The sequence below is a fragment of the Urocampus carinirostris genome, chromosome 10, assembly GCF_059441175.1.
Source record: "Urocampus carinirostris isolate Australia breed hairy pipefish chromosome 10, RoL_Ucar_1.0, whole genome shotgun sequence".
Lineage (NCBI taxonomy): Eukaryota > Metazoa > Chordata > Actinopteri > Syngnathiformes > Syngnathidae > Urocampus > Urocampus carinirostris.
This window is the reverse complement of record NC_142358.1, coordinates 18336510-18361865: the sequence shown is the minus strand read 5'-3', so window position 1 is coordinate 18361865 and position 25356 is coordinate 18336510. Positions and strand designations below refer to the sequence as shown.

Sequence of the window (25356 nt, the reverse complement as noted above, 5' to 3'; positions counted from 1 at the left end):
TTTTGCTTATTAGGCAAATGAATACATTTTTTTAAAAGAACAAAGTATTTTTTCCCACTAGGAAGCACTAAATAATACACAATTCCCTTTTAACTGCTTGGAGTCCGTCAATCTGCACTTGTGTGTTTTGGCCATAAAACTTGGATGGCTAGCTGAAATCAACAGGCGCTACCTGACTCCGTGCAGTATGACGGTGCCTCGAGCTTGTTGGAATATTTGGGTGAAAATTGAGGTAGAAGAAGACAGCAAAGACTAAAGCCAACGAAAAAAAAACCACTCAAAAACATTTCAAACTGTGAGTCCAGTTTTTCACTGGCCACACCCACTGACATATACCTCCAATAAGAAATTGACAACGTTGTGTGGGTGTCATGAATTCAAACAGAGCAATCAAACTAAAATAAAAACAAAACATTTTTTGTCTAAAAATTAAAAAAACAATAACAATTTTAACTACATTTTATCCAATAAAGACACTGCTAAAAGATTAGTATCGCCAGAGAATAAGAGGACGATAGCATTTGGGGCGGACAAATACAATTGCACTGTATTTTCCGTACTAAAAGGCGCAACAGCATTATAAAGGACACTTAAAACTGCGGCCACCACCTCTTCTTAAAAAAACAAGTATTAGAAGGCTCAGAGACAGGGCCCAAGAGCCATCACCATCCTAAACAAGTGCGCAAGACTGTAAAAAGATAAATCTTGCCGGTTGCGTTGAAAAATTTGTGCTCATATCTTATTTATCAACTTATTTGGGAATTTTTGTTGCTGCTAAACATTATTGCACTACTTTTCATTGCACGATTATTACAACTCAGGACAGTCTCAAAGCACTCCCTTGTAAAGTTTTTTTGCCTATCTATCCTGACATTTTTAAATCTTATTTTTATCTTTTAACTGTGTGTGTATCCCGGGGCGCCGTGTCTGGTATTGCAAACAGTGTTCGATACGTTCTTATCAATGGAAATAAAGACAATTCTAATTCTGAATCTGAAAACCCGAAATTCTCCAGGTATTCAAAACTGCGCCTTACAATCCGGTGCGCCTAATAGACCAGAAAATACGATACATACAATTGAATTGTTACGATATACAGTAACCATTTGATAACTAATCTATTCTTTTATTGGCGAAACAAGATTTCATAATAGTTATGTTTAATGAAACAAGTTTTTGAAAAAAAATCTTGTGATTCTTTTGATGCAACCCTAGCTCTTACAATAGTTTTAGTTTCATGCGCCTTATAGTCCGGTGCGCCCTACATAGGAAAAATAATTCTGCTTTGTACAGTGCACCTTATAATCTTATGCGCCTTGCAGAAAATACGTTAACTTTCGCTGTAGAAGATGACAACACTAGCTTTTGAGACAAGTTGGATGTTAACTCTTGAAGAAGACATGCATTTATGGTGTAGTTGAAGACGACGTTCGCTTTTTAAAACAGCGCCTTTTCCGCACGGGCGAAGATGAGGCTAGTTTTCGGTGTAGAAGAAGACGGAGGTGTCCCTCTGTAAGGACAAATTCAACACTAAATTCTGTCATTGAAGAAGTTGCAAAGTTTCGAAACGCGCTAGTAAAGAATTGTTTTTATCTAATTTCACAAAGTCATATATATTCTATATGAATAATGGCTTATAGGCCAACGGGACCAATATGAAAAAGACTTTTTTTTATAGAAAGCGGGAGTGGCTTTTAAAACAATTGGTAACTTGGTCCAACAAATACTGTAAAATCTATCATTTTTATTTTTTAATTGATTATATTTTTAAATATTGTTAATTGATTATATTTTTAAATATAGTTTTGCTTTAAATATAGTTATACAGTATAAGATACAGTATAAAATGGCATTTACCTCGCTCTCAATTTATAATAGTTTCATTATATGGGTTTTTTGGGGGGTAGAAAAGTAGAATATAATAACAGTAACAATATAAGTCACCTACTAGTTGTATTTGCTACTACAATTTCCAACAGTCTGTGGTTCATCAAATATGTCCGAAAGAGAATAAATTAATGTGATTGGATAAGCAGAAAAGGAGGTGGGTCCCAAAAATCCCAAGTACAACAGGGCAAGGAGCGTGTTTGGAGGTGAGTTGGCGATCGAACCCACAAGATCAATAGACCTCATCAATAAAGAATAAACGTCTCAACCATCATCACCCAAAAAATCAATACATTAATTTGACGTATTCTGCATACATATCTTTACCCTACCAATAACTGACAATGACCTTCTGTAGATTTTACATTAAAACTTGGCCTTGAGGGCAACAATTAGAAGGAAAACATCTTGTGAAGTGGCGAGGAAGGCAGTAAGGAAGATGAGAGGTGGCAGCAGTTACCTGCAGGAGATGCGCCCCAAGGTGTTGCTCAAAGATGTCGGTAGCCAGAGAACGCGAGGAACGTCTCACTGGAAAAAAACAAAATAAAACGGATGAGAACACATAGCAAAGGGAACAGGCTCAGTAAGACCTCAGAGAATCTTTCACATGCTAATAGCAAGAGCCTTTTTCTAAGTGGCCATTCATCTGTTAATTAATGATATAAAATTAATAGAGAATTAAAGTCTGTGGCATGCTTGAATGGGCCCTGTGTGGGGTAGGTCATGATGAGGGTAACTTGGGATTCCGGCTTAACACTTGAGGAGGAATGACTTTTCTTCCACCGCATGTTCATTTAACATGTCCGGGGTGTGAGTTGGATAAAACAAGCATTGGAACTAAGCCGATCCATTGGCATTTATTTTGTAAATGAAAATGTAAATGGTCTGCATATATATATAGCGCTTTTCAAGTCACTAAAGACCTCCCAAAGCACTTCACAATGTGCTTCACACTTGCCCATTCACACAACCTCACACACCGATAGCAGCGTCAGCCATGCAAGGCAGCTACCTGCTTATTGGGGGCATTAGAGATTCAGTGTCTTTCCCAAGAACACTTCGACACACAGTATAACACAAAGGGGCCGGGAATCTAACCTGCAACCTCTTGATCCCAAGACAAGCGCTTTACCTTCTGAGTTACAGCTTGAATATTTCGGGGAAAAATAAGGTACAGAAAAAAGCAGTGAAAATGGCTGACAATCACTTCTATACTTGGAGGGCGCCTTGTGAGGAAAATAAAACTTAGGAGGTGGAAAACTCCCTATTTCGTATAACCCTTTGTTCAGACCCAGGGGTCTCAAACTCACAGGCTGGGGGGCAGTTGCAGCCCCTAGGATGATAGTTTGAGGCCCTTGCCCTAATATGAAAGTTAAAGGAACTGTATGTATTATTTCCCCACTAGATGTTGCTGTATTCTGCCTCACCCTTGGAAATGAGTGCAAAGCGCACAATGGAAGAAGATAGAATACGAAGACTCAAAGTGACCAAAACGGCCCCTATTACTTTTGAAAAGAGAAATAGGAAAACATTAAGAAAAAAAAAACTGAAAAAGGACAAAAAAGACAATAATAGAAAGAATATTGATAAATACTATGAAAAGTAAAACTCAACAAAAAGGAAAATAAAAAAAGAGAAAAAAAATTGCGGAATATGATTTTCTTTTCTGTGTCATTTTTGTTTAGCCCCTCTCAGTTTTTAATATAAATTATAGGCAATGTTAAAAATATCAACACAGGCCTAGCGCGCCCTCTTATGGTTTAGTGTGAAAATAACATGTGACATGACATAATAATGAGTTAATAATTCTAAACATAAGGTTTAGTGTGAAAACAACAAGTGAAATTATATAATAATGTGTTAATTTCACACATAAGTCACGCTAGAGTATGAGGCTATGTTCACCTTGAAAAGCTCAATGCGCAATTCAGATTTGTCTGGGTGAAATTCGATGATTTAACATTTCCAAATAAATTCGACTTCTTTGCGTTTGTATCTCATGTGTGAACGCCACAACTAGTACGCAGGCGCAGAAGAGGAAACGTGACGTCACAAGCAATGCGGTCATGTCTGCGGAAGTACTCATGGATGTCAACAGCGGAGTGTTGTGCCCTCCATATAATAATTACATCCAAAAAATTGCTTTCCCTTCATTGAATGCTCTCCGTGTAGTGTGATTTGAATGTAAAGGTTGTTAACTACCACTAAAGGATACTATCGCTTTATCAATGGGCGCCACTGTTGTTTACAGCGGTGACGTCGAGCAATATGTTGTATGCGATGTGATGTTGGTTGATCAATGAGTTAGAAAATAAACAAGTGTTTGTCTTCCATGAATGTGTCAATTCATAGCACTACATGTTTTCATCCACTGTGGTTGTTGGTTTTTCTGCTATTTCCAACCTTTTCGAAGATACATCTGCTGCTAATCATGCGTCTCGACCGTTCACACAGAAGTTGCAATCTAGGACCACATACCAGTGTGGCCTGGGTCCAGTGTGAAAAATACGGACATGTGCCGTTCGGACGGACCTCACTAGATCGGACACAGGTCGCGTCCGTGCAAGAAAACTAGACTTCCCTGCAGTGTGAACCTAGCTCAAGAAGCACCCCAGAACAAACTATGGAAAAAAAAAACAGCGACTTATAGTCTGGAAAATACTCTACGTGGATCGACTTTCGGAAAGCAAATCACATCGTTGATTTCTTTAAAACGGCAAGCCCTCAAGGTGACCTCGCTTAATGAGTCTATGTCGCTGCAGTTTTTATCTTATCAATTGGTGTGAAGGCCAGGGTCAAAGGTTAACCAGCGACCAATCAGGGATATCCTACCGCTCGTTCAAAGTAAGCCGGGATAAAACCCGGGTGACCCCAAAAAGGCAAAAGGAGATTGTTAAGGGCACATTGTTTTCCTTCAGGTAAAAGGAATCATTTGAAAGAACAGAGTACAACAGTCCAACTAAACGGATGTGTAAAAATATGAGCTTGGGGCGGGATCACGGATCCCTGAAGATTCAGCACTTTTTGGCATAGTTAATTACAATGCAATATCTAAGAAGTAGATAGTATTTCACTTTAATGAATTCGCTTTCAAAGGACATTACTGCACGATAAGTCTGGTTTGTACTCAGATGAAGATCACAGCCGAGGGTTTCTTTTTTTACATTAGCAGAGACAAAAGCGGCTTGACATTGCAGAGCCCATCAAGCATTTCGGATTATCGGTTAATAGGATTCAAACGCATACTTCTGGAAACCTTGAAAAGAAACGGAATAATCCGTACTTTACTACAAAACCCCCGTATTGATTTTGAGGGTTATGGCAGTAAAATTTTATTTACAAAATTAAATAAAAAGATCAATGATAAAAAATATCTAAAATAATTGAAATTATTCTCTGAGGTCTTCTGATAAAACATAAATGAAATTCAAAATGAGCAAGAATATCTTAAAAAGAATATTTATACACTGACAAACACACTTAAAATGATTTAAAGTTAATATTATCTTCTAGAAATCACTTTTATATGTCCTAAATTAGTATAAAAATAAAAACGCGAAAATCATGATAATTTTTGGGGGGATTTTTTTTTCTAGTAAAAGACATAAAAGACCTGAACTATCTTAAAAAAAAAATAATAATTACTTCAAATGATTTATAATGAAAACTATGGAACAAGAATATGGCAAATAATAAATTTGACCCTTTTTTCTATTAAAATGAGATATGTTAAAAATTTATATACAATTAAACATTATTTAAAACATACTTAAAATGATTTAAAATGAAAATTAATTTCAAAAACAAAAATAACGTATTGTTTTTAAGTTTTTTTTCTTCCTAGTAAACAATAATTAAATCATTTTTGTGGTGGGTTAACTTGTCTTATAATTTAAATATATATTTAACCAAGAAAAAAAAATATAATAACAATTCAAAAGGAAAATGATCTTCCTGAAGAACAAAAACATAATTACTAATTCATATATTTTTGGTCGTTATTAATAGACAAAAATGTTGTTTAAAAACTGCTTAATCTTAAAAAAATTAACCTATTTAAAAGAACATTGAAAACAATTAGAAAAAAAATATTACAAAAGCAATATTTTATAGAATAAGAATATGATAGATGCTAAAGGTTTTCAGCTTTTTTTTTTTAAGTATTGTTTTCATGAATGGTACGAGCAGGAGACCCAAATGCGTAACGTTTCACACAATGCTTTATTAAGGGATCGGCGAAGTCTGGGCGAGAGGAAAAAGACAGCAATCTGGTGCTCGTTGGGCAGGAGGAGCGGGTAGCCCTCATGAACGAAGCGTGGTTGGAGATCGGAACAAGTCGGACAGCCGAGACGAGCGGGAAGCCAGGGATCGATACAGGAAACAGAATCAGGATACTGGCAGCCGGGACAGGAGAACAGAGCTTGGATCGGGGATCGATACAGGAACTAGAATTCAGGATACGGGTAGCCGGGATAGGAGAACTGAGTTTGTAGAGGGGACCGATACAGGGAATAGGTCAGGATCAAAACGGGACCCAGAGTCAAAAGTGCTTGCCTTGCATGCGCTGAGGTTCGCAGACGGACTGACCAGGAGTGAACGAGAATGACCTGTTTAAATTGGAGGAGGACTAATTAGGGAACGAGTGGCAGCTGGGGCTGAGCGAGTGAGCGCAGGTGAAGGCAATTAGCGAATCATGACAATTGTATCATCTTAAGACTGTAAATATACTAAAACAAAATTATATAAGGAATACATATTCAGAATGAGTAAAATAAAAAGTACTTAAAAAATAACTCACTTAAATACTTAAAAGAGAAAGATAGCATTTTAGTTTAAAATACTCCTTATTTAGTTAATTTGACGCTCGTACCCCCCTGATTATGTGCTAGGTTTCTTTCTCTCAAGTCTACTGCGACCATGCTCAGAACTGATATTTCTGCCCGCAACTGTTTAGATGCAAGAACTTGCCACTTCCTATTTATTTTAAACAATGCCCAAAACAATAAAGCAGTAATCAAACAATGCGGCACATTTGAAAGAGCACAAGAGGATGCACGCCACTCAATATTGCAATTCCGGCCTCATGCACGCACACACCTGCCGTGTCTGCCCGGCCGCTCTTAATGCATCCCAAACACAAGCTATCAGAGCCAAAGTGGTGCTGTTTACCCAGGCAATTACAATACAAATAGAGTTGGAGGTGGTTAGGCAGGCGGGGGAGGGGCAGGATTATACACTGGTGCAGGTTGGAGATAGGTATGCGACTAGGCTAAGGCGAGAAAAAGGAAAAAACGCTAAGCAAGGCGAGTGTGATCATTTTCTTTGGAACGTGGACCCCTCGCAAAATTAATTCACCAATCAGAAGCATTTACTGTTTTATGTGGGAGGGAGAGCAGGGTTGCGACTATTGCGTAACAAAAGAACGCGTTCCTGGAACACAATTACGTATTTATTCGTGTACAACGCGGACCTAAAAGGTATTCAAATTTTGGGTACGCATTATACACGAGTTGTGACCATATTTGTGCATGATCAGTCAAAAAATATTCCTGACCACAACGGAAAACATTGGATGCATCAGGGATCGAACCAGTGTCGCCGCAGTGAGCACGCTGAATATTCATGTCACAGTACCAGAGATGAATGTTAAGAGAATAGAGAAAAAAGAAAATCACCTTTAAAAATAGAAATAAAGGCAAAAAAATACCACAACTAGAACAACTCTTGGGTGTTTCTGATGATGAGTCAGATTTTAAAGCACATTTAATGAATGCATTGTAAATTCTATGTTGGTACCATGAATAAAAATATTTTGACCTTGAGATAAAATCAAATGCCTTTTCATATGTCATCTATATCACTGGACCACCAGTGGTAAAATTGACATATGTTAGGATTCTGAGCTCTCACGGGCACCACACAGATTCGATTCCCGTCTATCTAACCACAAAGTTTGAGCTGAGAAAAAGTCCACTATTCAACCAATTTTTAATCAAAAATTGGGGTTGCAGGCGATACAGCAGTGTGCATGATTCTCAAATGAATATATTACTTTTCTCGATAACGATCACTGTGTTATTAAGAAAATCGGAACTGTCATTATTGCATGGTGCGTTACTGCGTGGTTCCGCTGCTCAATGAATACTGTTTATGAAGTACAATGACAACAACATTCAGATTGTCGCATAAAACCTTCATTACCGACAGAAGGCTTAGCGTGCTTCTATTTCGTTACAAAGTATAACTGAATACAGTTTTATCGCAATCGTGCAAATATACAATATTTATACCAATTAAATTCATATTTACTGCTGCTCAGGATTCAGGGTTTGTACACCTTTTTCATGGCCAAATTCATGCACTTTTTAAGGACTGTCAAAGCCAAGTTTTCAATTTATCGAGTACTATTAAAAGAAAAATATCGGTCTGAGTCATGTATTTTGCAGATTTCAGTATTTCTGATGTATTGTCAATTATCAAGACATAAGATTCTTAGGTCTCAAGTACTGTATATCGTGAAAATATTTGTGGACTCGGATAATCTGTGTGTAAATATTTTTGAGACAAATCTCTCCCCATATAGGTGTAAAGTACAATGACAGTAGCTTACATTTCCCTTTACAATTTACACCTGGGAAAAGCTACCTTATTTTTTTACATAACCTTTAATAAATGTCTATAATTGATACATAATTCTTGCAGTAATACACATTTCATAGTGCCTTGTTTAGGTGTAGCATCTAGCAAACCGTTAGCAAAAATATATATATATATATATTCCAGTAAAAATCTACCACTACCTTAATTTTTTTGCATGTTCCATAATTGATATGTAATCTTTGCACTATTACATGTTTAGTACATGTTTAGGTGTAGTCACGCTTCATACGACAACGCAATATAACTAAATGAGATGCTGTTAATCAAAAGGGAAGAAATGCAATGGCAAAGTGAAGCCAACAATGTCAAGCATTAACAAATATTTTACAAAAATCATTGGAAACACAAAATTAGATAGATAGATAGATAGATAGATAGATAGATAGATAGATAGATAGATAGATAGATAGATAGATAGATGGATAGATAGATAGATAGATAGATAGATAGATAGATAGATAGATAGATAGATAGATAGATAGATAGATAGATAGATAGATACTTTATTCATCCCTGTAGTGTAGGGAAATTCACACTTCCAATATAAAAAAGGAATATAATACATAAATACCCAATGTAACGTGTTGATATAGTGTATTTAAATAGTGCTGCATAAAATACACACTGTAATAAAAATAGGGTAATATGCAATGTGGGGTGTGGTTTAATGTGGGCTTTTACTCCCGCGGGTGGAGAAAAAGAGCCTCATGGCATGAAGAAGAAATGATCTCCTCAGTCTGTCCGTGGAACAAGACTGTGACAGCAGTCTGTCGCTGAAGGTGCTCTTCTGTGTCCAGATGATGCTGTGTAGTGGATGTGATGAATTGTCCATGATTGATTGCAGCTTTTTCAGTGCCCTAACAGTCTCATAGAACATTTGTAAGAGCTTTTTGCAGATGTTGAAGGACGCCAGCCTCCTGAGGAAGTACAGTCGGCTTTGACCTTTCCTGCATAGAGCTTCTGTGTTGGCAGATCAAGTATTTTCAAGGATTCATGGATGTATATGATCCATGAAGATTGACAGCTTTGAGTGTATTAATCGCGGCATGATTTGTTACTTTTCTGTAGTAGACATTTCCCCGCTGATTTTTTTTAAAAAAATGTAAGAACTGGACGTAAATAAGTTCCTTTTTATGGCTGTTTGGGGCTTAAAATCTGGTGCTGCTTGTACAAAAACAAGTTAAGTTTCTTCCTTAAAATTGCACATGCGGCTTTTCATCAACAGACGCTCTGTAGTCTGGAATTTGCAGTACAGTTTATGTTGGGTGGTGGGGCAGCACCTGTGAGCGTGCATGAGGGCATATAAGAGTGACTAATCTCACTTGGACAGGGCTACCTTTGAACAGTCCTCCCTGTCCGCGTGAGCCTTGGACATCTGTGTTAAAAGTACGTGTGTGACTGCAAGGCTGACGGAAATCAATACACGTTATGACAGGAAAATGAAAGCGGCGCTCTGGGTTACAACTGAACACAGCGGTGCTGGGGACGCGCACACGCACACATTTATTTCTATATTGGCCAGCTGCCTGCTTTTGATGTGAGTTCAGTGAATAGAAGAGGGAGGCATTCCATTAGAGTTATAGACGCACCTCCGGAATACACGCAGCAATGATTTCTCATGCACAGAACGCACGGCAGACTTTCTGAGCTTCGACGCACGCACAGGAACGCACACATAAATACGGAGTTGCCGGACAAAGCCACAGTGGCACTGTGAGATTGGGGTCCCCCAGTGTGACCGTGTGAATATAAATAAGGGAAGTCCATTCAAGGTTTTGAAAGGGGGTCTGGTGCTGGGACCCTTTCGCCTAGCTAGAAGGGAAGGGGGGTTCTGCTGGGGGTGCTCTCGGTCAGTGTTTGCAATAGTGATGGGAATTTCTTCTCTTTTTAGAGAACCGACTCATCCGGTTTGGAGCCTACTCACTCAGCTCCCAACCGGCTCTTCAGGTTTTTATATTTTTCATTTTTCTTTATATGACCTATCAAAGCGAAACATTATGCACCTAATTCAATAATACAGTGTTTCCCATGGACATCTGTGACAGCCTGGTGGGTGGACAGTCTAGTTTTGTCTGGGCCATTGCTCCCCCGAACAAAATTTTGAACATTTTGAATGTGGGAATGTACAAAAATTAAACAGGTGAATTTTTTAAAGTAAAATTGAGAAGTTAGATCAATGACGAATCTGCGCCCTTGTAAAAATTGAATCCCAAATACACTAGTTATGAAATGACAAGGCAAACAAGTTACATCCACAAAGCATGGTAAACTAGTCAGGAATTTAATGCAAAAACAAATAATCACATCATCTATTTAGAAATAAAATAACCAGTGATGTTCCGATGCAGATTCTGTACTATTTTAAGTCACCGTAAAAAAAAACAAATCACTATTTTAAACGAGTTTTAAATTTGATTAAATGTAATACTCATAACCGTGATTTGGTAATTTATAGCATTAAATATCAGTACCGCTTTTGTGATTGCTGTTATGACAGGATGCCAGTTATTCTTTAGTGGTTCACAGGTTATTGTAAGGTGCGACTTAAGCACTAATTAGGGCCCATGTCCACCAAAGTGTTTTCCTGCTCTAAATGGGTTTTTGTAATTGTTCGCAATGGCAGCAGATAATTAAGAAACTCTTTTGAAAAAAACGCCAGCAGTGCGACAAGATGCTGAGCAGGTTATACACTCAAATCAAAGTGATAAAGAAAGAAAGAATGAATGAAAGAGAGAAAGAAAGAATGAAAGAGACAAAGAAAGAAAGAAAGAAAGAAAGATAGAAAGAAAAATAACTTTTAAATAGATAAGGATAGATAGAGAGAAAAACAAGGAGAGAGAAAGACAGAGAGAGAACAATAGAGAGAGACAAAAACGAGAGAGAGAGAGAGAGAGAGTAAGAACAATAATAAGAGAAAAAAAGCAAGATTAAGAAAAGAGGGAAAAGGAGAGAAAGAGCAAAATAGTGAGAGAAAGAGCGTTTTAAAAGAAGCCAGCTCCTTACTGACAGGGTTGGGTAGGGTTACTTTAACCTGATTACTTTCAATTACTTTTGGATTACTCCAATACCAAATATGCTAATAAAAGACAAAAGAAACTAAATATGAATGAAATTATGACTCACAACACGTGGTAAGCTTTCTCTTCTGGCTTTGATCTTTTTGATCTCCGGCAAAACTAACAAAATGCGACAGAAACAAACTGAAAATAAAGCCAAACAGCTTGCCAACATCATTTTTGCCATTCCGTGTATTCCGTTACTCCCCAAGCCTGCACAAGATTTAGTAATTTTATTCATATTTAGTTTCTTTTGTCTTTTATTAGCATATTTGGTATTGGAGTAATCCAAAAGTAATTGAAAGTAATCAAGTTAAAGTAACCCTACCCAACCCTGCTTACTGATGGGGACCTGAACTCTCTTTGTTTACTTGAAAGAGCCGGCTCATGGAGCCGTTTCGTTCGCAAATGACCCGTCACTAGAGTGCTAACATAAAAGAAGCAGCACCCATCATATCACAACAATCTCAAAGGTCACACATAGAAAGACATCGAGAGATCCCGAGAGGGACAAGGTGACGCCAAGTGATCAGTAGCGCTGACTCGTGTCCACACATGAAGGGAAACGCTTGGTGTTACGCGAGGAAAGTGGAGGAGGAGGGGGGAGGCAGGCGGTTTGGCTCTGAGGTGGCGGGGGGTCTGATGGATGAGTTTAAACTCGCGCTGCCCAAATACACAGAGGGCCATTTATTAAAGACTGCCAGGGTACAATAGGCCGGCCAGGAAAGCAAAACACTGGACACGCTGTGTGTTGCCGTGCACGTGTGTTTTTTCACAGTCGTGAGTACAAGGGGGTAAGTGGAGGGGGTGGCATGGGGGTCCCGCAGCGGTCTCGGTATCTCACTCGGAAGACAAAGATCCTTCTGTGTGAGAACTTCTATAACTGTGAGAAACGAAGGCAACGGATCTTGCCGGTGTGTCTTTGCCACCCCCTGGGGCAAGAGTTTACAACTTTAACCGATGACAATTTCACAATGGGGTTGGATAGAGGTTTCACTCTTTTTTTAAAGGGACACTATGTAACATTTGACCACTAGATGTTGCTGTATTGTGTATTGCAATGTTCCCAACCCTTTCTGTACCAGGAAGCAGTTTAATGTCTGACAATATTCTCACGGCCCTGTCCAATGATGGCAGTGGCAATAATGACAATAACAAATATAATTAGCCTATATCCACTGAGTAATCACTAGATCACTAGGCATGTAGATGACATGGGAAAAGGCTTTCGATTGTTACTAATGTTACTCAAAGTACCAGAGGCGAATGTTATACAACCCCTAGCAAAAAGTATGGAATCATCAGTCTTGGACAAGTACTCACTCAGACGTTTTGTACTGTAGAAAAAACTCAATCACAAACATAAACTGATCATTAGGTCATTCCGAAGTGCAATATATTGGCATTGAGAAACACTAAAAGAAATTAGGAAAAAGCATTGCAACGGTCAGTAAATGATACTTTTATAGAGCGAGTGCAGGAAAAAAACATGGAATCATAAAAAACAGACAAAGAAATAACAATCAAAACATAACACTAATATTTAGCTTCAGCACCTTTGGCTTTTATGACATCTAGCAGTATCTGAGGATTGGACTCGATGAGAGACTAAGAGTATTCTTCATCAATCTGGTGCCGACTCTCTTTTATTGCAGTTGCCAGATCATCTTTGAAGGTCGGAGCCTTGCTGTGGACAATTCTTTTCAATTTCCACCACAGGTTTTCAATTGGGTGGAGATCTGGGCTATTTACAAGCCATCACATTGACTGGAATGCCAATATGTTGCACTTCGGAATGACCTTATGATTGATTTTTGTGATCTGAGATTTTTCTACAGAATAAAAGGTCTGGGTGAGGGCATGCCCAAGACGTTTGATTCCATACTTTTTGCTCGGGGTTGTAGAGTGGCAAAAACAAAGAGTCATCCAGAAAGATATAAATAGACACAAAAAGGCACAACAAGGAAAACAAGCCTTTGGTGTATCTGATAATAAAACTGGTTTTGAAAGACATTAAATTAACCAATTCTAGAGGTCATTTTGGGATTGTGTTCATAGGTTAATTCATTAATTCATTATCTGCACCGCGTATCCTCAGTAGGGTCGCGGGGTGCTGGAGCCCATCCCAGCTATCTTCGGGCAGTGGGCAGCGGACACCCTGAACTGGTCGCCAGCTAGTCGCAGGGCACACAGAGATGGACAACTCACTCGCTCATTTAGACCTAAGGACAATTTGGACCGGCCAATTAACCTGACATGCATGTTTTTGTGATGTGGAAGGAAACCGGAGTGCCCAGAGGAAACACAGGCAAGCACGGGGAGAACATACAAACTCCACACAGGAAGGTGTGATCTCATGACCTCAGAACTGTGCTGCACACGTGCTAACCACTGAGGCGCCGTGCTGCCCCCTGTTCATAGGTTGTGTTATTAAGTGTTATTAAGAGACAAATTCAAATATCTTCCCCTATGTCATCTACATCCCTAGTAGTCTATCGGTTAGGATTCGGCACTCTCGCCACTGCGATCTGGATTCTATTCGCGATGCATCCTATTTTGTGCAAATGTGGTCGGCGAGATTTTTCGACTCATTAATCAATGCTCAAATATGGTAATATCATACCGTAAAACCTTGTGTATAACACCCTTTTGTAATGCTCATTATATACGGTACAAGCCCAAAAAGTTTTTTTCTAAAATGAAACGACTTTTATTTCTGTGCAGCCCAAGTACCAAATGACCCATGGCCTGGTACCAGCTCACGTCCAGGTAGTTACTGACCACTAGTGCAGTGCAACCAAAAACTCCTGCTACAAAGCACAGGGAAAAATACAAACAACAGGACTCCAAACAAGTAAAATACTGCACCTTATTTCCTCGCATATTTTTGCCCAGCTTTTCACAATTTTTTCCAGGGGTACGCGTTGCAGCAAAATGCTGGAATAGCGATGGCGCCCTATAGGTAAGGCTCATGTTAGGTAAAATAAGTGCAAATTTCTCTACCTATGAGTATTTTGGAAAATGCATGTCTTTGGGAGTTCTCATGATTTTTTGCTTGTATTCAAACACAATTGGTTCGTATTTATTAAATGATTTTTTTTTTACTACGAGAACAAGGGCTCGAAACCTAGGGCTAACCTATGACCCTTTTCACGAGTACATATGGCTTGGAGATGAAATAGTTGTGCTAATATTTATTTGGTTATTGCGTGTAGTCGCGATATTCGCTCAAGAGAAGCCGAGATGATGCCAGTGTGCAAAGGGTACAGTCCAGTATGTTTAGGACACCATTTCTATTACAGTTTAAAGTCAAGGTGTCACACCAACAGACCCCGTTGTGGCTTTAAATCACTAAATAATTCTTTATATGGAAACTAATTAAAGAATCTATGTACATTGTTGAGATACTTTTTGATGAAAAGCCACAGAACAAGCTTTAACCCAAAACAAACTCTTTACCCAAAAGCTCTAGCAAAGCACCTAGTCTAATATGATTGTGTGAAATTTAGGAATGGGTGGAGCTATACACAGGGCATGGCCAATCTTTCTCCTCGCCCAACAAGATTATATTCCAGCTACTAGTTGCCAGTGACGCCTGTCCTTCTGACCTGCTGCACTGCCAACTAGTAGCATTGCTAAGTAATTTTGCGATTTTTTTTTAGTAATTTACAGCCAAAACAGGGTCTGTTGGTGTGACCCATTGACTGTAAACTGCAGTAAAAAAATGGGTCGTGTATAGAATGGAGTAAAAACTATTTACCCCTGACACCAAACATTATTTACAAAATTAGGATGAGCGCAGTTTCTATTTCATCTCCGAGCCATATGTACTCATCAAAAAAGCCAGCCATAGGTTTCAAACCCCTGCGTTATATAATGTCTTTTTCCCCATATTATTTTGTATCGTGTATAATACTTTTGTGTCCAATATACAAGTTGTTCGGCAAACATCTGCTGGGTCAAATTTCCAGAAAAAAGACTTGTAGCCAATCTGGGCCCATGTTGGAATGGCGAACTGGGACTTGCTGCAAGGCTTAATTTCATAGCGGGAATACGAAAGAGCGGGACAGGAGCCGTTAATTACGGTCCTGACTCGCAGGTCAATTCTCCGGGTCTCCCCGGCGCTCGGCGGGGAGAAAAGACAGAAATTTCATTTTAATGATTTTCATTATACGTCTGTCTAATACATAATTTAGTCCCAGTTAAGTTCATGAGTAATAGCGCTCAGAGGCACACATGGGGGGGCGGAGGGGGTCGCCTACCCCCACAGGGTCAACCTTTTTAACCTGTTGCCATGGGAAACAGATAACAGTCACTGCAGCCTTCATTCAAACATCTGCCCTCAGATAAATATACAAATAATAAATACCTACAAATATATGTAATATAAATAAATGAAGACATACATAAATCATTTAATACCTACATCTTTGACTTAGATGTAATTTATTCATTTTATTATGTGTTTCGTCATTTATTTTGTCATTAATTCAATTTGGTGTTTGTCGTGTATTCTGTCATTTATTTCTTCAGGTATTTTGTTGTGTATTTTTTAGTTTATTTTGTCATTTATTTTGTTGCTTTTTCATTGTGTATTTTGTCATATATTTTTTCCATTTATTTGAGGTGTATTTTTTGGGCATATTTTGTAATTCGTATTGTACTTTTCATGTATTTTGAAAGGCATTTTGTTGTGCATTTGGTAGTGTATTTTAGCAATTATTTTGAAGGTATTTTGTCATTTATTTTATCATCTGTTTTGTTGTGTATTTTGTTGTGTATTTTGTTGTGTATTTTGTTGTGTATTTTGTCGTGTACCTTGTTGTGGTTTTTTGTATTTTTTTGTCATGTACAGTATTTTTGAGTAAATGATGTCTTTTATTTTGCTGTGTATTTTGTCACGTATTTTTTCATTTATTTTGTCAGATATTTTTGGGTGTATTCTGTAGTATATTTTGTCATTTATTTAGCCACTCATTTTGCCATGTATTTTGTGTTGCAATTCAAAAGAAATGACTAAATAAATACGGAAAAAAAAGAAATGACCAAAGAAATGACAAAATACATAAACATATGAATGAATTGCATTAATGTTATATATTTAGGATTTACACAATCAATTCATACGTTCAATTTTTAATATGCTACATTTTACATATGGAAGGATGGCAAGGCACAGACTAACCATGTGAGGAATGGGATCTAAAGGAGGCTCATCCACACTGATAGAGATGGCAGCAGATGGTCTCAGGAAGTAGTTTAGAACCTTGCTCCAATCAGAAAACACTGAAATCTCAATTTTCTTTTTCATATACAACCGATGACGATATATAGTTATTTCTACATAAGGGAAGATCGGTCCTCTCAACGCTGCCCTCCTAAAAACACCGAACCGATCACCCGCCGACTTGTTTATCCGATTGTCCGATTGTGATGTTTCATCAGATCCGGGGATAAAAAGAAGAGTGACCCTAATTGCCCCCCATCCCCCACCCCTCCGGCGCAATTATCTTCTCCATCCTTCCATCCCTCTGTCTCGGCTCCGTCATTCCCTCACTCTTCCCTGCGGTCGAACATAATTTGAGTGCAATTAACTTGCCTTAAAAGCCCCGGCTGCTTTTAACGCCGTGAATTAGAGGAGTGGCAGATGCGAGGGGGGGAGGGGGAGTGTGACGACGGCAAGCAGAAGGGGGAAAAGGGGGCTTCGGTCGCGAAGGGTGCGGAGTGAAAGTCAATGTCAGCGGCGCTTGGTGTGTTTGACCTCACTAACAGAGACAGTAAAACACTGGAGGCCGAAGCCCACTTGTCATTGTTGGCTACCTTGTAAAAGATGGGGGGGTGCAGGGGGGCTACAGCTGCCATGTTGCACCTGTTAAGCACCCAGTTGCGTTGGCGGCAATGTACCGAGAGGCTCTCATGCCGTAAACATGGCTGCTTTTATAGGCGCTTGAGAGTCACCGTGCATCAGGTGGCTGATGACAGATTGCACTTGGTCTTAAATTCAATTTTGGACATTCTGTCAGTCCGACACAAGTAGACAGTAAATAATGCAAACTGAGTAAAACTCAAATGGTGGTTTTGTTGACCCACGGTGGATTTTAGGCACCAAATTTTCTGGATATGAAGCGCAATTAAAAAACCCCAACCGGACAGAAATGTGAATGTTCGTCTTATACAGCGGAAATTATGGTGGATAAAATTGGAAATGCATAGTTACAATTAAATGTTGCTGCAAACGGTAACTGTTCAGCCTTAGAGCAACACATGGAGTAGTCTTCGAGTGCCATCTTGTGGTTAACATGTTACCTGTTTGTTGCTAAAAGGAAACAAAAGAGAAGTGCAGACCTTAGAAGACAATTGCAACGCCAATTTAACATTTTTCATGAATGGTAACGTTAAGTAGAAAATTTCGTAGTATTGTTTGAATTGTTATCATATGGTACTGTATATGGAAACTGTTCTGCCTTTGAGAAACATATCGAGTGGTCTTCGAGCGCATTGTTAAGGTTACGATGAGAATTATTTGTTGCTAAAATTATTTCTAGAGGTGAAACCAAATGTTAATGTGAATTTATTTCATCGAATATGAAATATTTTCATTGCTATGTATTTATTTATTTTCTGTGCAACTCTAGCTCTTACTGTAGTTCTAATTATTTGTGCCTTATCTATTAAAGTATTTCATAAAAGACTATTTTTGGGCGGAGCGCATTATAATCCGGTGCACCTAACAGTGCGTAAAACACGGTACTTTAAATAGGTTGAGGACCGTGGCAACAGGCGATGTAATGACTGATCAATAAATTGAAATTTCATTTATTAATGAGTGAGTCAACCATTTCAAAATGTATTAAAGGTTTCTACACGGAAAAAAAATATCTTGATTTATTGTCAAGTGCGTTTGTTCTAATGCAATAAAATAAATGACAGAAAATTAAAAACATGATTTGTTTTTTTCATTTAAGATTTGAAAAAGGGTTTTTCTGCATTTTTTATGTCATTTATAGGTTTAGTGGATAAAACAGTTAAAAGAGTGAAGAATAATTGTTATAATAATATAAATAAAATAAAATTGATAATAATTAAAATACTACTTGTGTCATGATTACCCATTGTCCTCACCTGTGCCCACTCATTTGGCGCCATCTGGGCTGGTTGCCCAATTGGTTCCCCTCCTATTTAAACTCAGTACTCCATTCACCGAACCTACGCATATGCAAGGTGAGCACTCTGGCTCCCGTCTGTCCCGTCTTCACCTGTATCCTGCTTGTCTGTCCCTGACTTCCGGATCGTCTCCGGCTACTTGACCCATTTTTGCCCACTGACCACGCTCCGATCACCCGCTCCGGCTACTTGACCCATTTTTGCCCACCAACCACGCTCCAATCTCCTGCTCCAGCTATTTGACCCGTTTTTGCCCACCGACCATGGTCCGATCTCCCGCTACGGCTACTTGACCTGTTTTTGCCCACCGACCCCGCTTTGATCGCCCGTCCCGGCAACTCCACTCGTTTCCGCACACCGACCACGCTCTGATCCCGTGAGCTCCTTGCTCCTCCTGCCAAGTGAGCACCAGATCGTGGTTGTTTGTTTCCCCGCACCGGACTTCCTCAATTCTCCAATAAAGCTTTGTGTGAAAAGTTACGTGTTTGGGTCTACCATCTGTTCTGGTTCTGACAACTTGTCATTTTAAATAAACTAAAATATTTCAGATTTCAAAAAAATAATAATAAAATAAAATATTTTAAACAAGCTTAATTGTTTGCCATCCAACAAAATAACTTATTATTATTATAATTTTATTGAGAAAAACAGGTTGAAACATTGTGAAAAATTTGAAAATTGTTTAGTACAATATATATCAAATTAAAAGTATATATATATATATATATATATATATATATATATATATATATATATATATATATATATATATATATATATATATATATATATATATATATATATATATATATATATATATAAAACACTCAAGATACAGAAGACACAATTATTAGGGGCCTTAAAAGTGACAAATTCAATTTCAACAGTGATTTTTTTTTGTGAAGGGAAAACCTTGATGCCCTTCCTTTTTATTTTGAAGGCAACGTTTGCAAGGAGACTCATTGTAAAGCAATAAATATTAAGTCCTTGGATGAGCTGATAATGAAGACCAATCAAGACGTACGCTGAATAAGAATCAAGGCTTTTCTTTTCATTCACTTCGCTCACAACTTCCTTGCTTGCACCCCTCACTCCTTCCTTCTACCCCCTCACAATGCTCTCTCAATCTTGCTCCCTCTCTCCCCCTGTGAAGGTCATGCAATTGATTTTGCTCTGTCTATTCATTTTTCAAGACGGCCTTTGAAACGTGGGAAGCAGACAAAAGCCACAGCGGCCCCTCCCCTCTCTTCCTCCTTTCCTTCCTTCCTTTCTCCTTTCCTTCCTCCTTTCCTTCCTCCCTTCCTCGGCCTGCATCTCAGCCATTCTAACACCGGTCAAACGAGAAGGAACGTGGAGGAATTTGACTCCCGCCCCGCCCAACAACTCCCAAGCTTTTCTCTTTCCTTTTTTTGAACCTTCTTTCTTTCCTCATCTGTATCATTCCATTATGCCGTTCATGTTCGGTCCGGCCACATCCTGCTTATAGATTTAAAGTCGTGCATCACACTTAAAACTGTAGAATGCTTTGTCGGTAGACATGGTCAAAGTAGTCTCCAAATTGGGATGCGGTTCTTAGTCGGTGATTGTCCGGGCTGATGGCTAAGCTCTTAAAATATATTCCATTTTTATTTGGGTATAACCCGTGAATAATGTGCTCTCCAAGATTTGAATTAAAAATTTGTATAAAAAAGTTTTTTTACTTTTACCCAGTTTAAACCTTTCGGTTTGATACAACAGTAATTGAACCTGGGTCACGGTAGTGAGAGAAATCCTTACCACAGAACCAGCAGTATAGACTGCATGCGTAAAGGCAGATCATTTTATCTCTTTATCACACAGGGTTCGAACAACTTTTCATGGCAAAATTCAAGCAATTTATCAGGAAGGCCAATGTTTCAATTTCTCCAGTACCAATAGAGGAAGAAATCAAGAAAGATGTATTTTGCGATTTGGAAGTGCGATTTCAAATTTTACGTGTGCATCTATTACGACATGTGATCTTTAGATCTTGAGTGAATATATTTGTGGATCTGAACGATACGTAAATTTTTTCGAGACAAACCTCTCCCCGTATAGGTGATGCGTAAAATGACGTTAATAAGTAGCTTACATTTTCAGTTGCAGGAAGTTCTTCCTGTGAGTATTTACCACTGGGAAAAGCTACCTTAATGTTATGCATGGCCCATGATAAATGTCGATAATCTTTCCAGTAATACACAAATTAATGACAGTTCACGTTAATCACGAGGGATGAAGAAATGCAATGGTAAAGCAACACCACCAGAGAGCAGTGTTAGTGTTATTTTTAAGCAGACTTGTTGAGAACCATGGCAACAATTTTAAGAATTAAATTAAAACATTTTTCAATCTTTGAAAACAGAACATTAAAATCTTCGAAGATTTCAAGCACCTGTACGGACCTTGATAATTATATTTTTAGTCAAGACCCAGAGACAAATGTTCATTTAATTGTGCATTTAACGTGTTACAATGACAATAAATTATTTTCTGTTGGAAGAATTTTAAGTGACCAATTTGTTGTCATTGTAATATGTGGAATGCACATTTAAATAAACATTTGTCTTCAGTACCATGACTAAAAATAGTGTGATAATGATATAAAATCTAATGCTTGTTTAGTGATTTGGATTTGGTGCTTTCACCGCTGTACCCAGGTTTGAATCCTGTTGCATCTGATATTTTTAGGTTACGTTCAGCGATATCTTTCAACTGATTAATCATTGCACAAATACCGTACAACCTCATGTCTAAATAATGCATGTTGTACATGAACAAATACGGTACTAAATTAAAAAAAACACTGCAATAAAAGGTACACTGAGTAAAATGGGACAATTAGATATCACAGTATTGTATATTGCAACTGAAAACGAATGCAAAAAAACACGTTTCATACACCTTTTTAATGACCAAATCCAAGCAATTTTTAAGGACTTTCAAAGCTATTTTTACAATTTCTCCAGTACCATTAAAAGAAAAATATCTCATGTGAATCATGTATGTTGCAGAGGCACAGTCATATCTACGATTTACGTATACAATTTTTAATTTTGTGTATGCATTCATCAAGACATATGATTTTTAGATCTTAAGTAAATTGTGATCTATTTGTTTTCGAGACAAATCACCTCACCATAAAAGAGTAACAGTAACAGTGATATGTAGCTTCCTTTTTCATTTTCAGGAAATTCTTCACAAATACAATTTACGACTGGGAAACGGAACCTTATTTTTTTTTCATGGCCCAAAATAATTGTCCATAACTGATATGGAATCCTCTCTCTCCTTGTTTAGGTGTAAAATGCACCTGTCCCCTTGGATGCGACCAGTAGGGGGCGATGACACTTTATAGGACATTGCCATACAAACTAATGCCAGCTGCCATTAATCACGAGCGAAGAAGACATGTAATTTCAAAGCTAAGCTACTAGAGACCAGTGTCGGTGTCTTTTTACGTTGACTTGTTGATAAACATTGCAACAATTTCAAGCATATACAAGCAATTGACACACATTTGAAGCACTTTTCAATCAATGAAAACAAAACATTAAACTTCAAAAGCACATGGAAGAATAAAAATTACGGAGACTCAACGTGACCAAACCACATCTTTTTTTCTTTTTTATAACAAGGTTTTTGTTTTTTGGACTATGCACAGCAGCAAGATCTACAACAATGTCAGCCCACAATAAGTGAGGCTTTTATTATTTAAATTTAATCCAAAACGCCTGAACTACGAGTTTTTTAATAAATGCACGTTTATGTATTTTTGCATATTACTCAAATCAATATTGTTTTTTTTAAATCATTAAGTTTATTTCAAACCATGGGGGCACTTAATAATACAGACTGTCCCATTAAGATTGATGACCCCGAAAACCCATTGTTATACATAATGTTAAAATATAATGAAAGTGTATTCCCAACATGGAAAGAGATTTCTTTTCCAAACCACACGTGGTCATTTGCAGCCAAGCCTGCTTCAATATTGAACAAATGTGTGAGCTTTTATCTGAGATTATCGAGTCGCCTCTTATTGGACAGCTGCCAGTTGCTGCCCCGCCCCCTTGTCTGCCCACTGATTTAACACAAACAAACGTTGAATTGTGTTTACCAGTGTGGCCACCTGCCTCCTTCCGTCTACGGCCCAGAATCACACACAAAAAAAGGGGGAAAAAAGTCACTTTAACACCATTCAGTCCTGAACAACTTAATGATACAAACTTTTACAAATGTAATTTCCCTTTTGGAAAATAATACAAAATGAAACCAATGTAAACAAAGGGTTGCGAACCTATGGTAGCAAGCCAATAATGGTTTTCTCCATTTAGTACATATGGCTCGGGGTTAAAAAAGAGCTGGCGCAATTATTTAATGTATTCTAACAAGAAAGTCCATCATGGCACATGCATAGCCAGGGTTCAGTCCAGTCTAGATAGGACAGAATTTTAATTTTAAATACAGTTTTAAGTCAAGGTGTCACACCAAGAGGCCAAATTTTAGCTGTAAATAGCCTAATAATCCTTTATATAGAAACTCATGAAACAATCTATGTTCATTCTTAAGACACTTATAATGAAAGACCACAAATTTTAAGCAGATCTAGCAAAGTAACTAGAGCAATTTAATGTTGTTAAGGAATTGTTTATATGGAAGCTCATTATACAATTGAGGTTCACTGTTGAGACACCTTATGAAGAAAACCCACAAAAAAACTCTAAACAATCAAAAACAACAGACTTGGTCTGGGTGAGCGGTTGGGGTGGTCAAAGCTATGCACACAGCTCAGTTTTCTCTGCCCTGCGTCGTCTGCACTGAAGGTAAATATTTCAGTATCCTCGTTTGCAGTATTTTGTAACATTTTTACAAAATGACTTTGCTCGCAACTTGTTTTGAAAAATAACAATGACAAATTGAGCCTCAACACTATTAAGCAACTGCGCGAGGGAGACGGAATTTAAGTGGTATATTTATTTCGATATGAGACACAGGCTGTTGTATTATCATTAGTTCATGGATTTTATCAATTAATCACACAGTGAAAAAAAATGCGCTGGAGAACTAGATTTTGGTGAGCGGTTTTGTTGAATTTTGTCTTATGGTATATGCTGAGGCTCTTTCAATAAATAAATAAATAAATAAATAAATAAATAAATAAATAAATAAATAAATAAATAAATAAATATATATATATATATATATATATATATATATATATATATATATATATATATATATATATATATATATATATATATTTATATATATATATATATATATATATATATATATATATATATATATATATATATATATATATATATATATATATATATATATATATATATATATATATATATATATATATATATACACATATTTTTTTTTGGGGGGGGGGGCTCTTTGGGTCAAAAAGGTTCCTGACCCCTGATGTAAACTATGAACAATAATGCCAAAATAAAATCTACAGTGTATTTATTTAATGTCCTTCAAAGACCAATTCATCATCAGATTTGCCAAGCTGATTATTTGCACACATATTTATTTTTAAAGAATCCACTTATTTGATAGCATTTCTATTACCAACTCTTTCACTTCACAAAAAGTTGTCCTCATTTGAAAGTAATTAGTTATTCAAAAATGTTTATGTAAATTACAAAACACAAAGCTCAAGTTTTTTCCTCACACTTAACAACAAAAGGATTTTGATATTATCATTTTAATACATGGATGACATTTCACAAGACGACGATGGCAAAAGAACAAAGGAAAGGGATTTTAATAAACACTATCTGACATTTAATTTTTGTAATATATATATATTATAGATTAAAATGACAAAGCTAGTTCCTTAATAACAACAACAAAGATGCGTTAACTTTTGCTCGATCGATCATCTTGCCATAAAAGCAGGCCTTCATTATGTGTCAATATAAATCAAGAGTCAAACGGAAAGTAAACTTGTGAAGTAAACATGGCGGAGCCGGATTTGGTTGTTATGCCGCATACTAATTTGAAATGTGTTATAATTTAGTTTATTTTTCTGTAAAACAAACTTTGCCCTAAAATTGTATAAGCCTGTCGGCTGACCTGAAAGCTGGACTACTTTACAGGTAAGCCTTGCAAACCAGAACAAGGACAACTTGTTGTGGTTGATGGAATGATTAATTCGGGTGTTTAACAGAAGACCCTGAAGGACAACGTCCGGCTACTAGCTTGTGCTCTCAAACTCTAGAATCATGCAGCAGGAGTACGATCCGAAACACACCAGCAAGTCCACCTCTGATGTGCTTGAAAATCAAAACAAAATGAAGGTTCTGGAGTGGCCAAGTCAATTGAGATGCTATGGTGTGACAATAAATGGCCAGTTTATACTAGAAAACCCTCTGCAAAGAAGAATGGGCCAGCGTGGGCTAGTTTTTTATTATTTAGAACAAAAACGTACATATTTTTTAATGAGATAACTACGTTTTTATCCATCTATCCATTATCTGCATCGCTTATCCTCATTAGGGTCGCGGGGGTGCTGGAGCCCATCCCAGCTATCTTCGGGCTGTGGGCAGGGGAC

General features: G+C 37.6%; 1 protein-coding gene across 1 annotated transcript in view; it reads right to left on the bottom strand.

The window, feature by feature from the left end:
• Positions 1-25356, bottom strand: part of npas1 (neuronal PAS domain protein 1) — a 101053-nt gene that overhangs the window by 45807 nt on the left and 29890 nt on the right. Inside the window, exon 4 of the mRNA XM_088345379.1 lies at positions 2348-2415. Within this exon, the coding sequence (XP_088201505.1) occupies positions 2348-2415 (68 nt within the window). The remainder of the gene's footprint in view (positions 1-2347; positions 2416-25356) is intronic.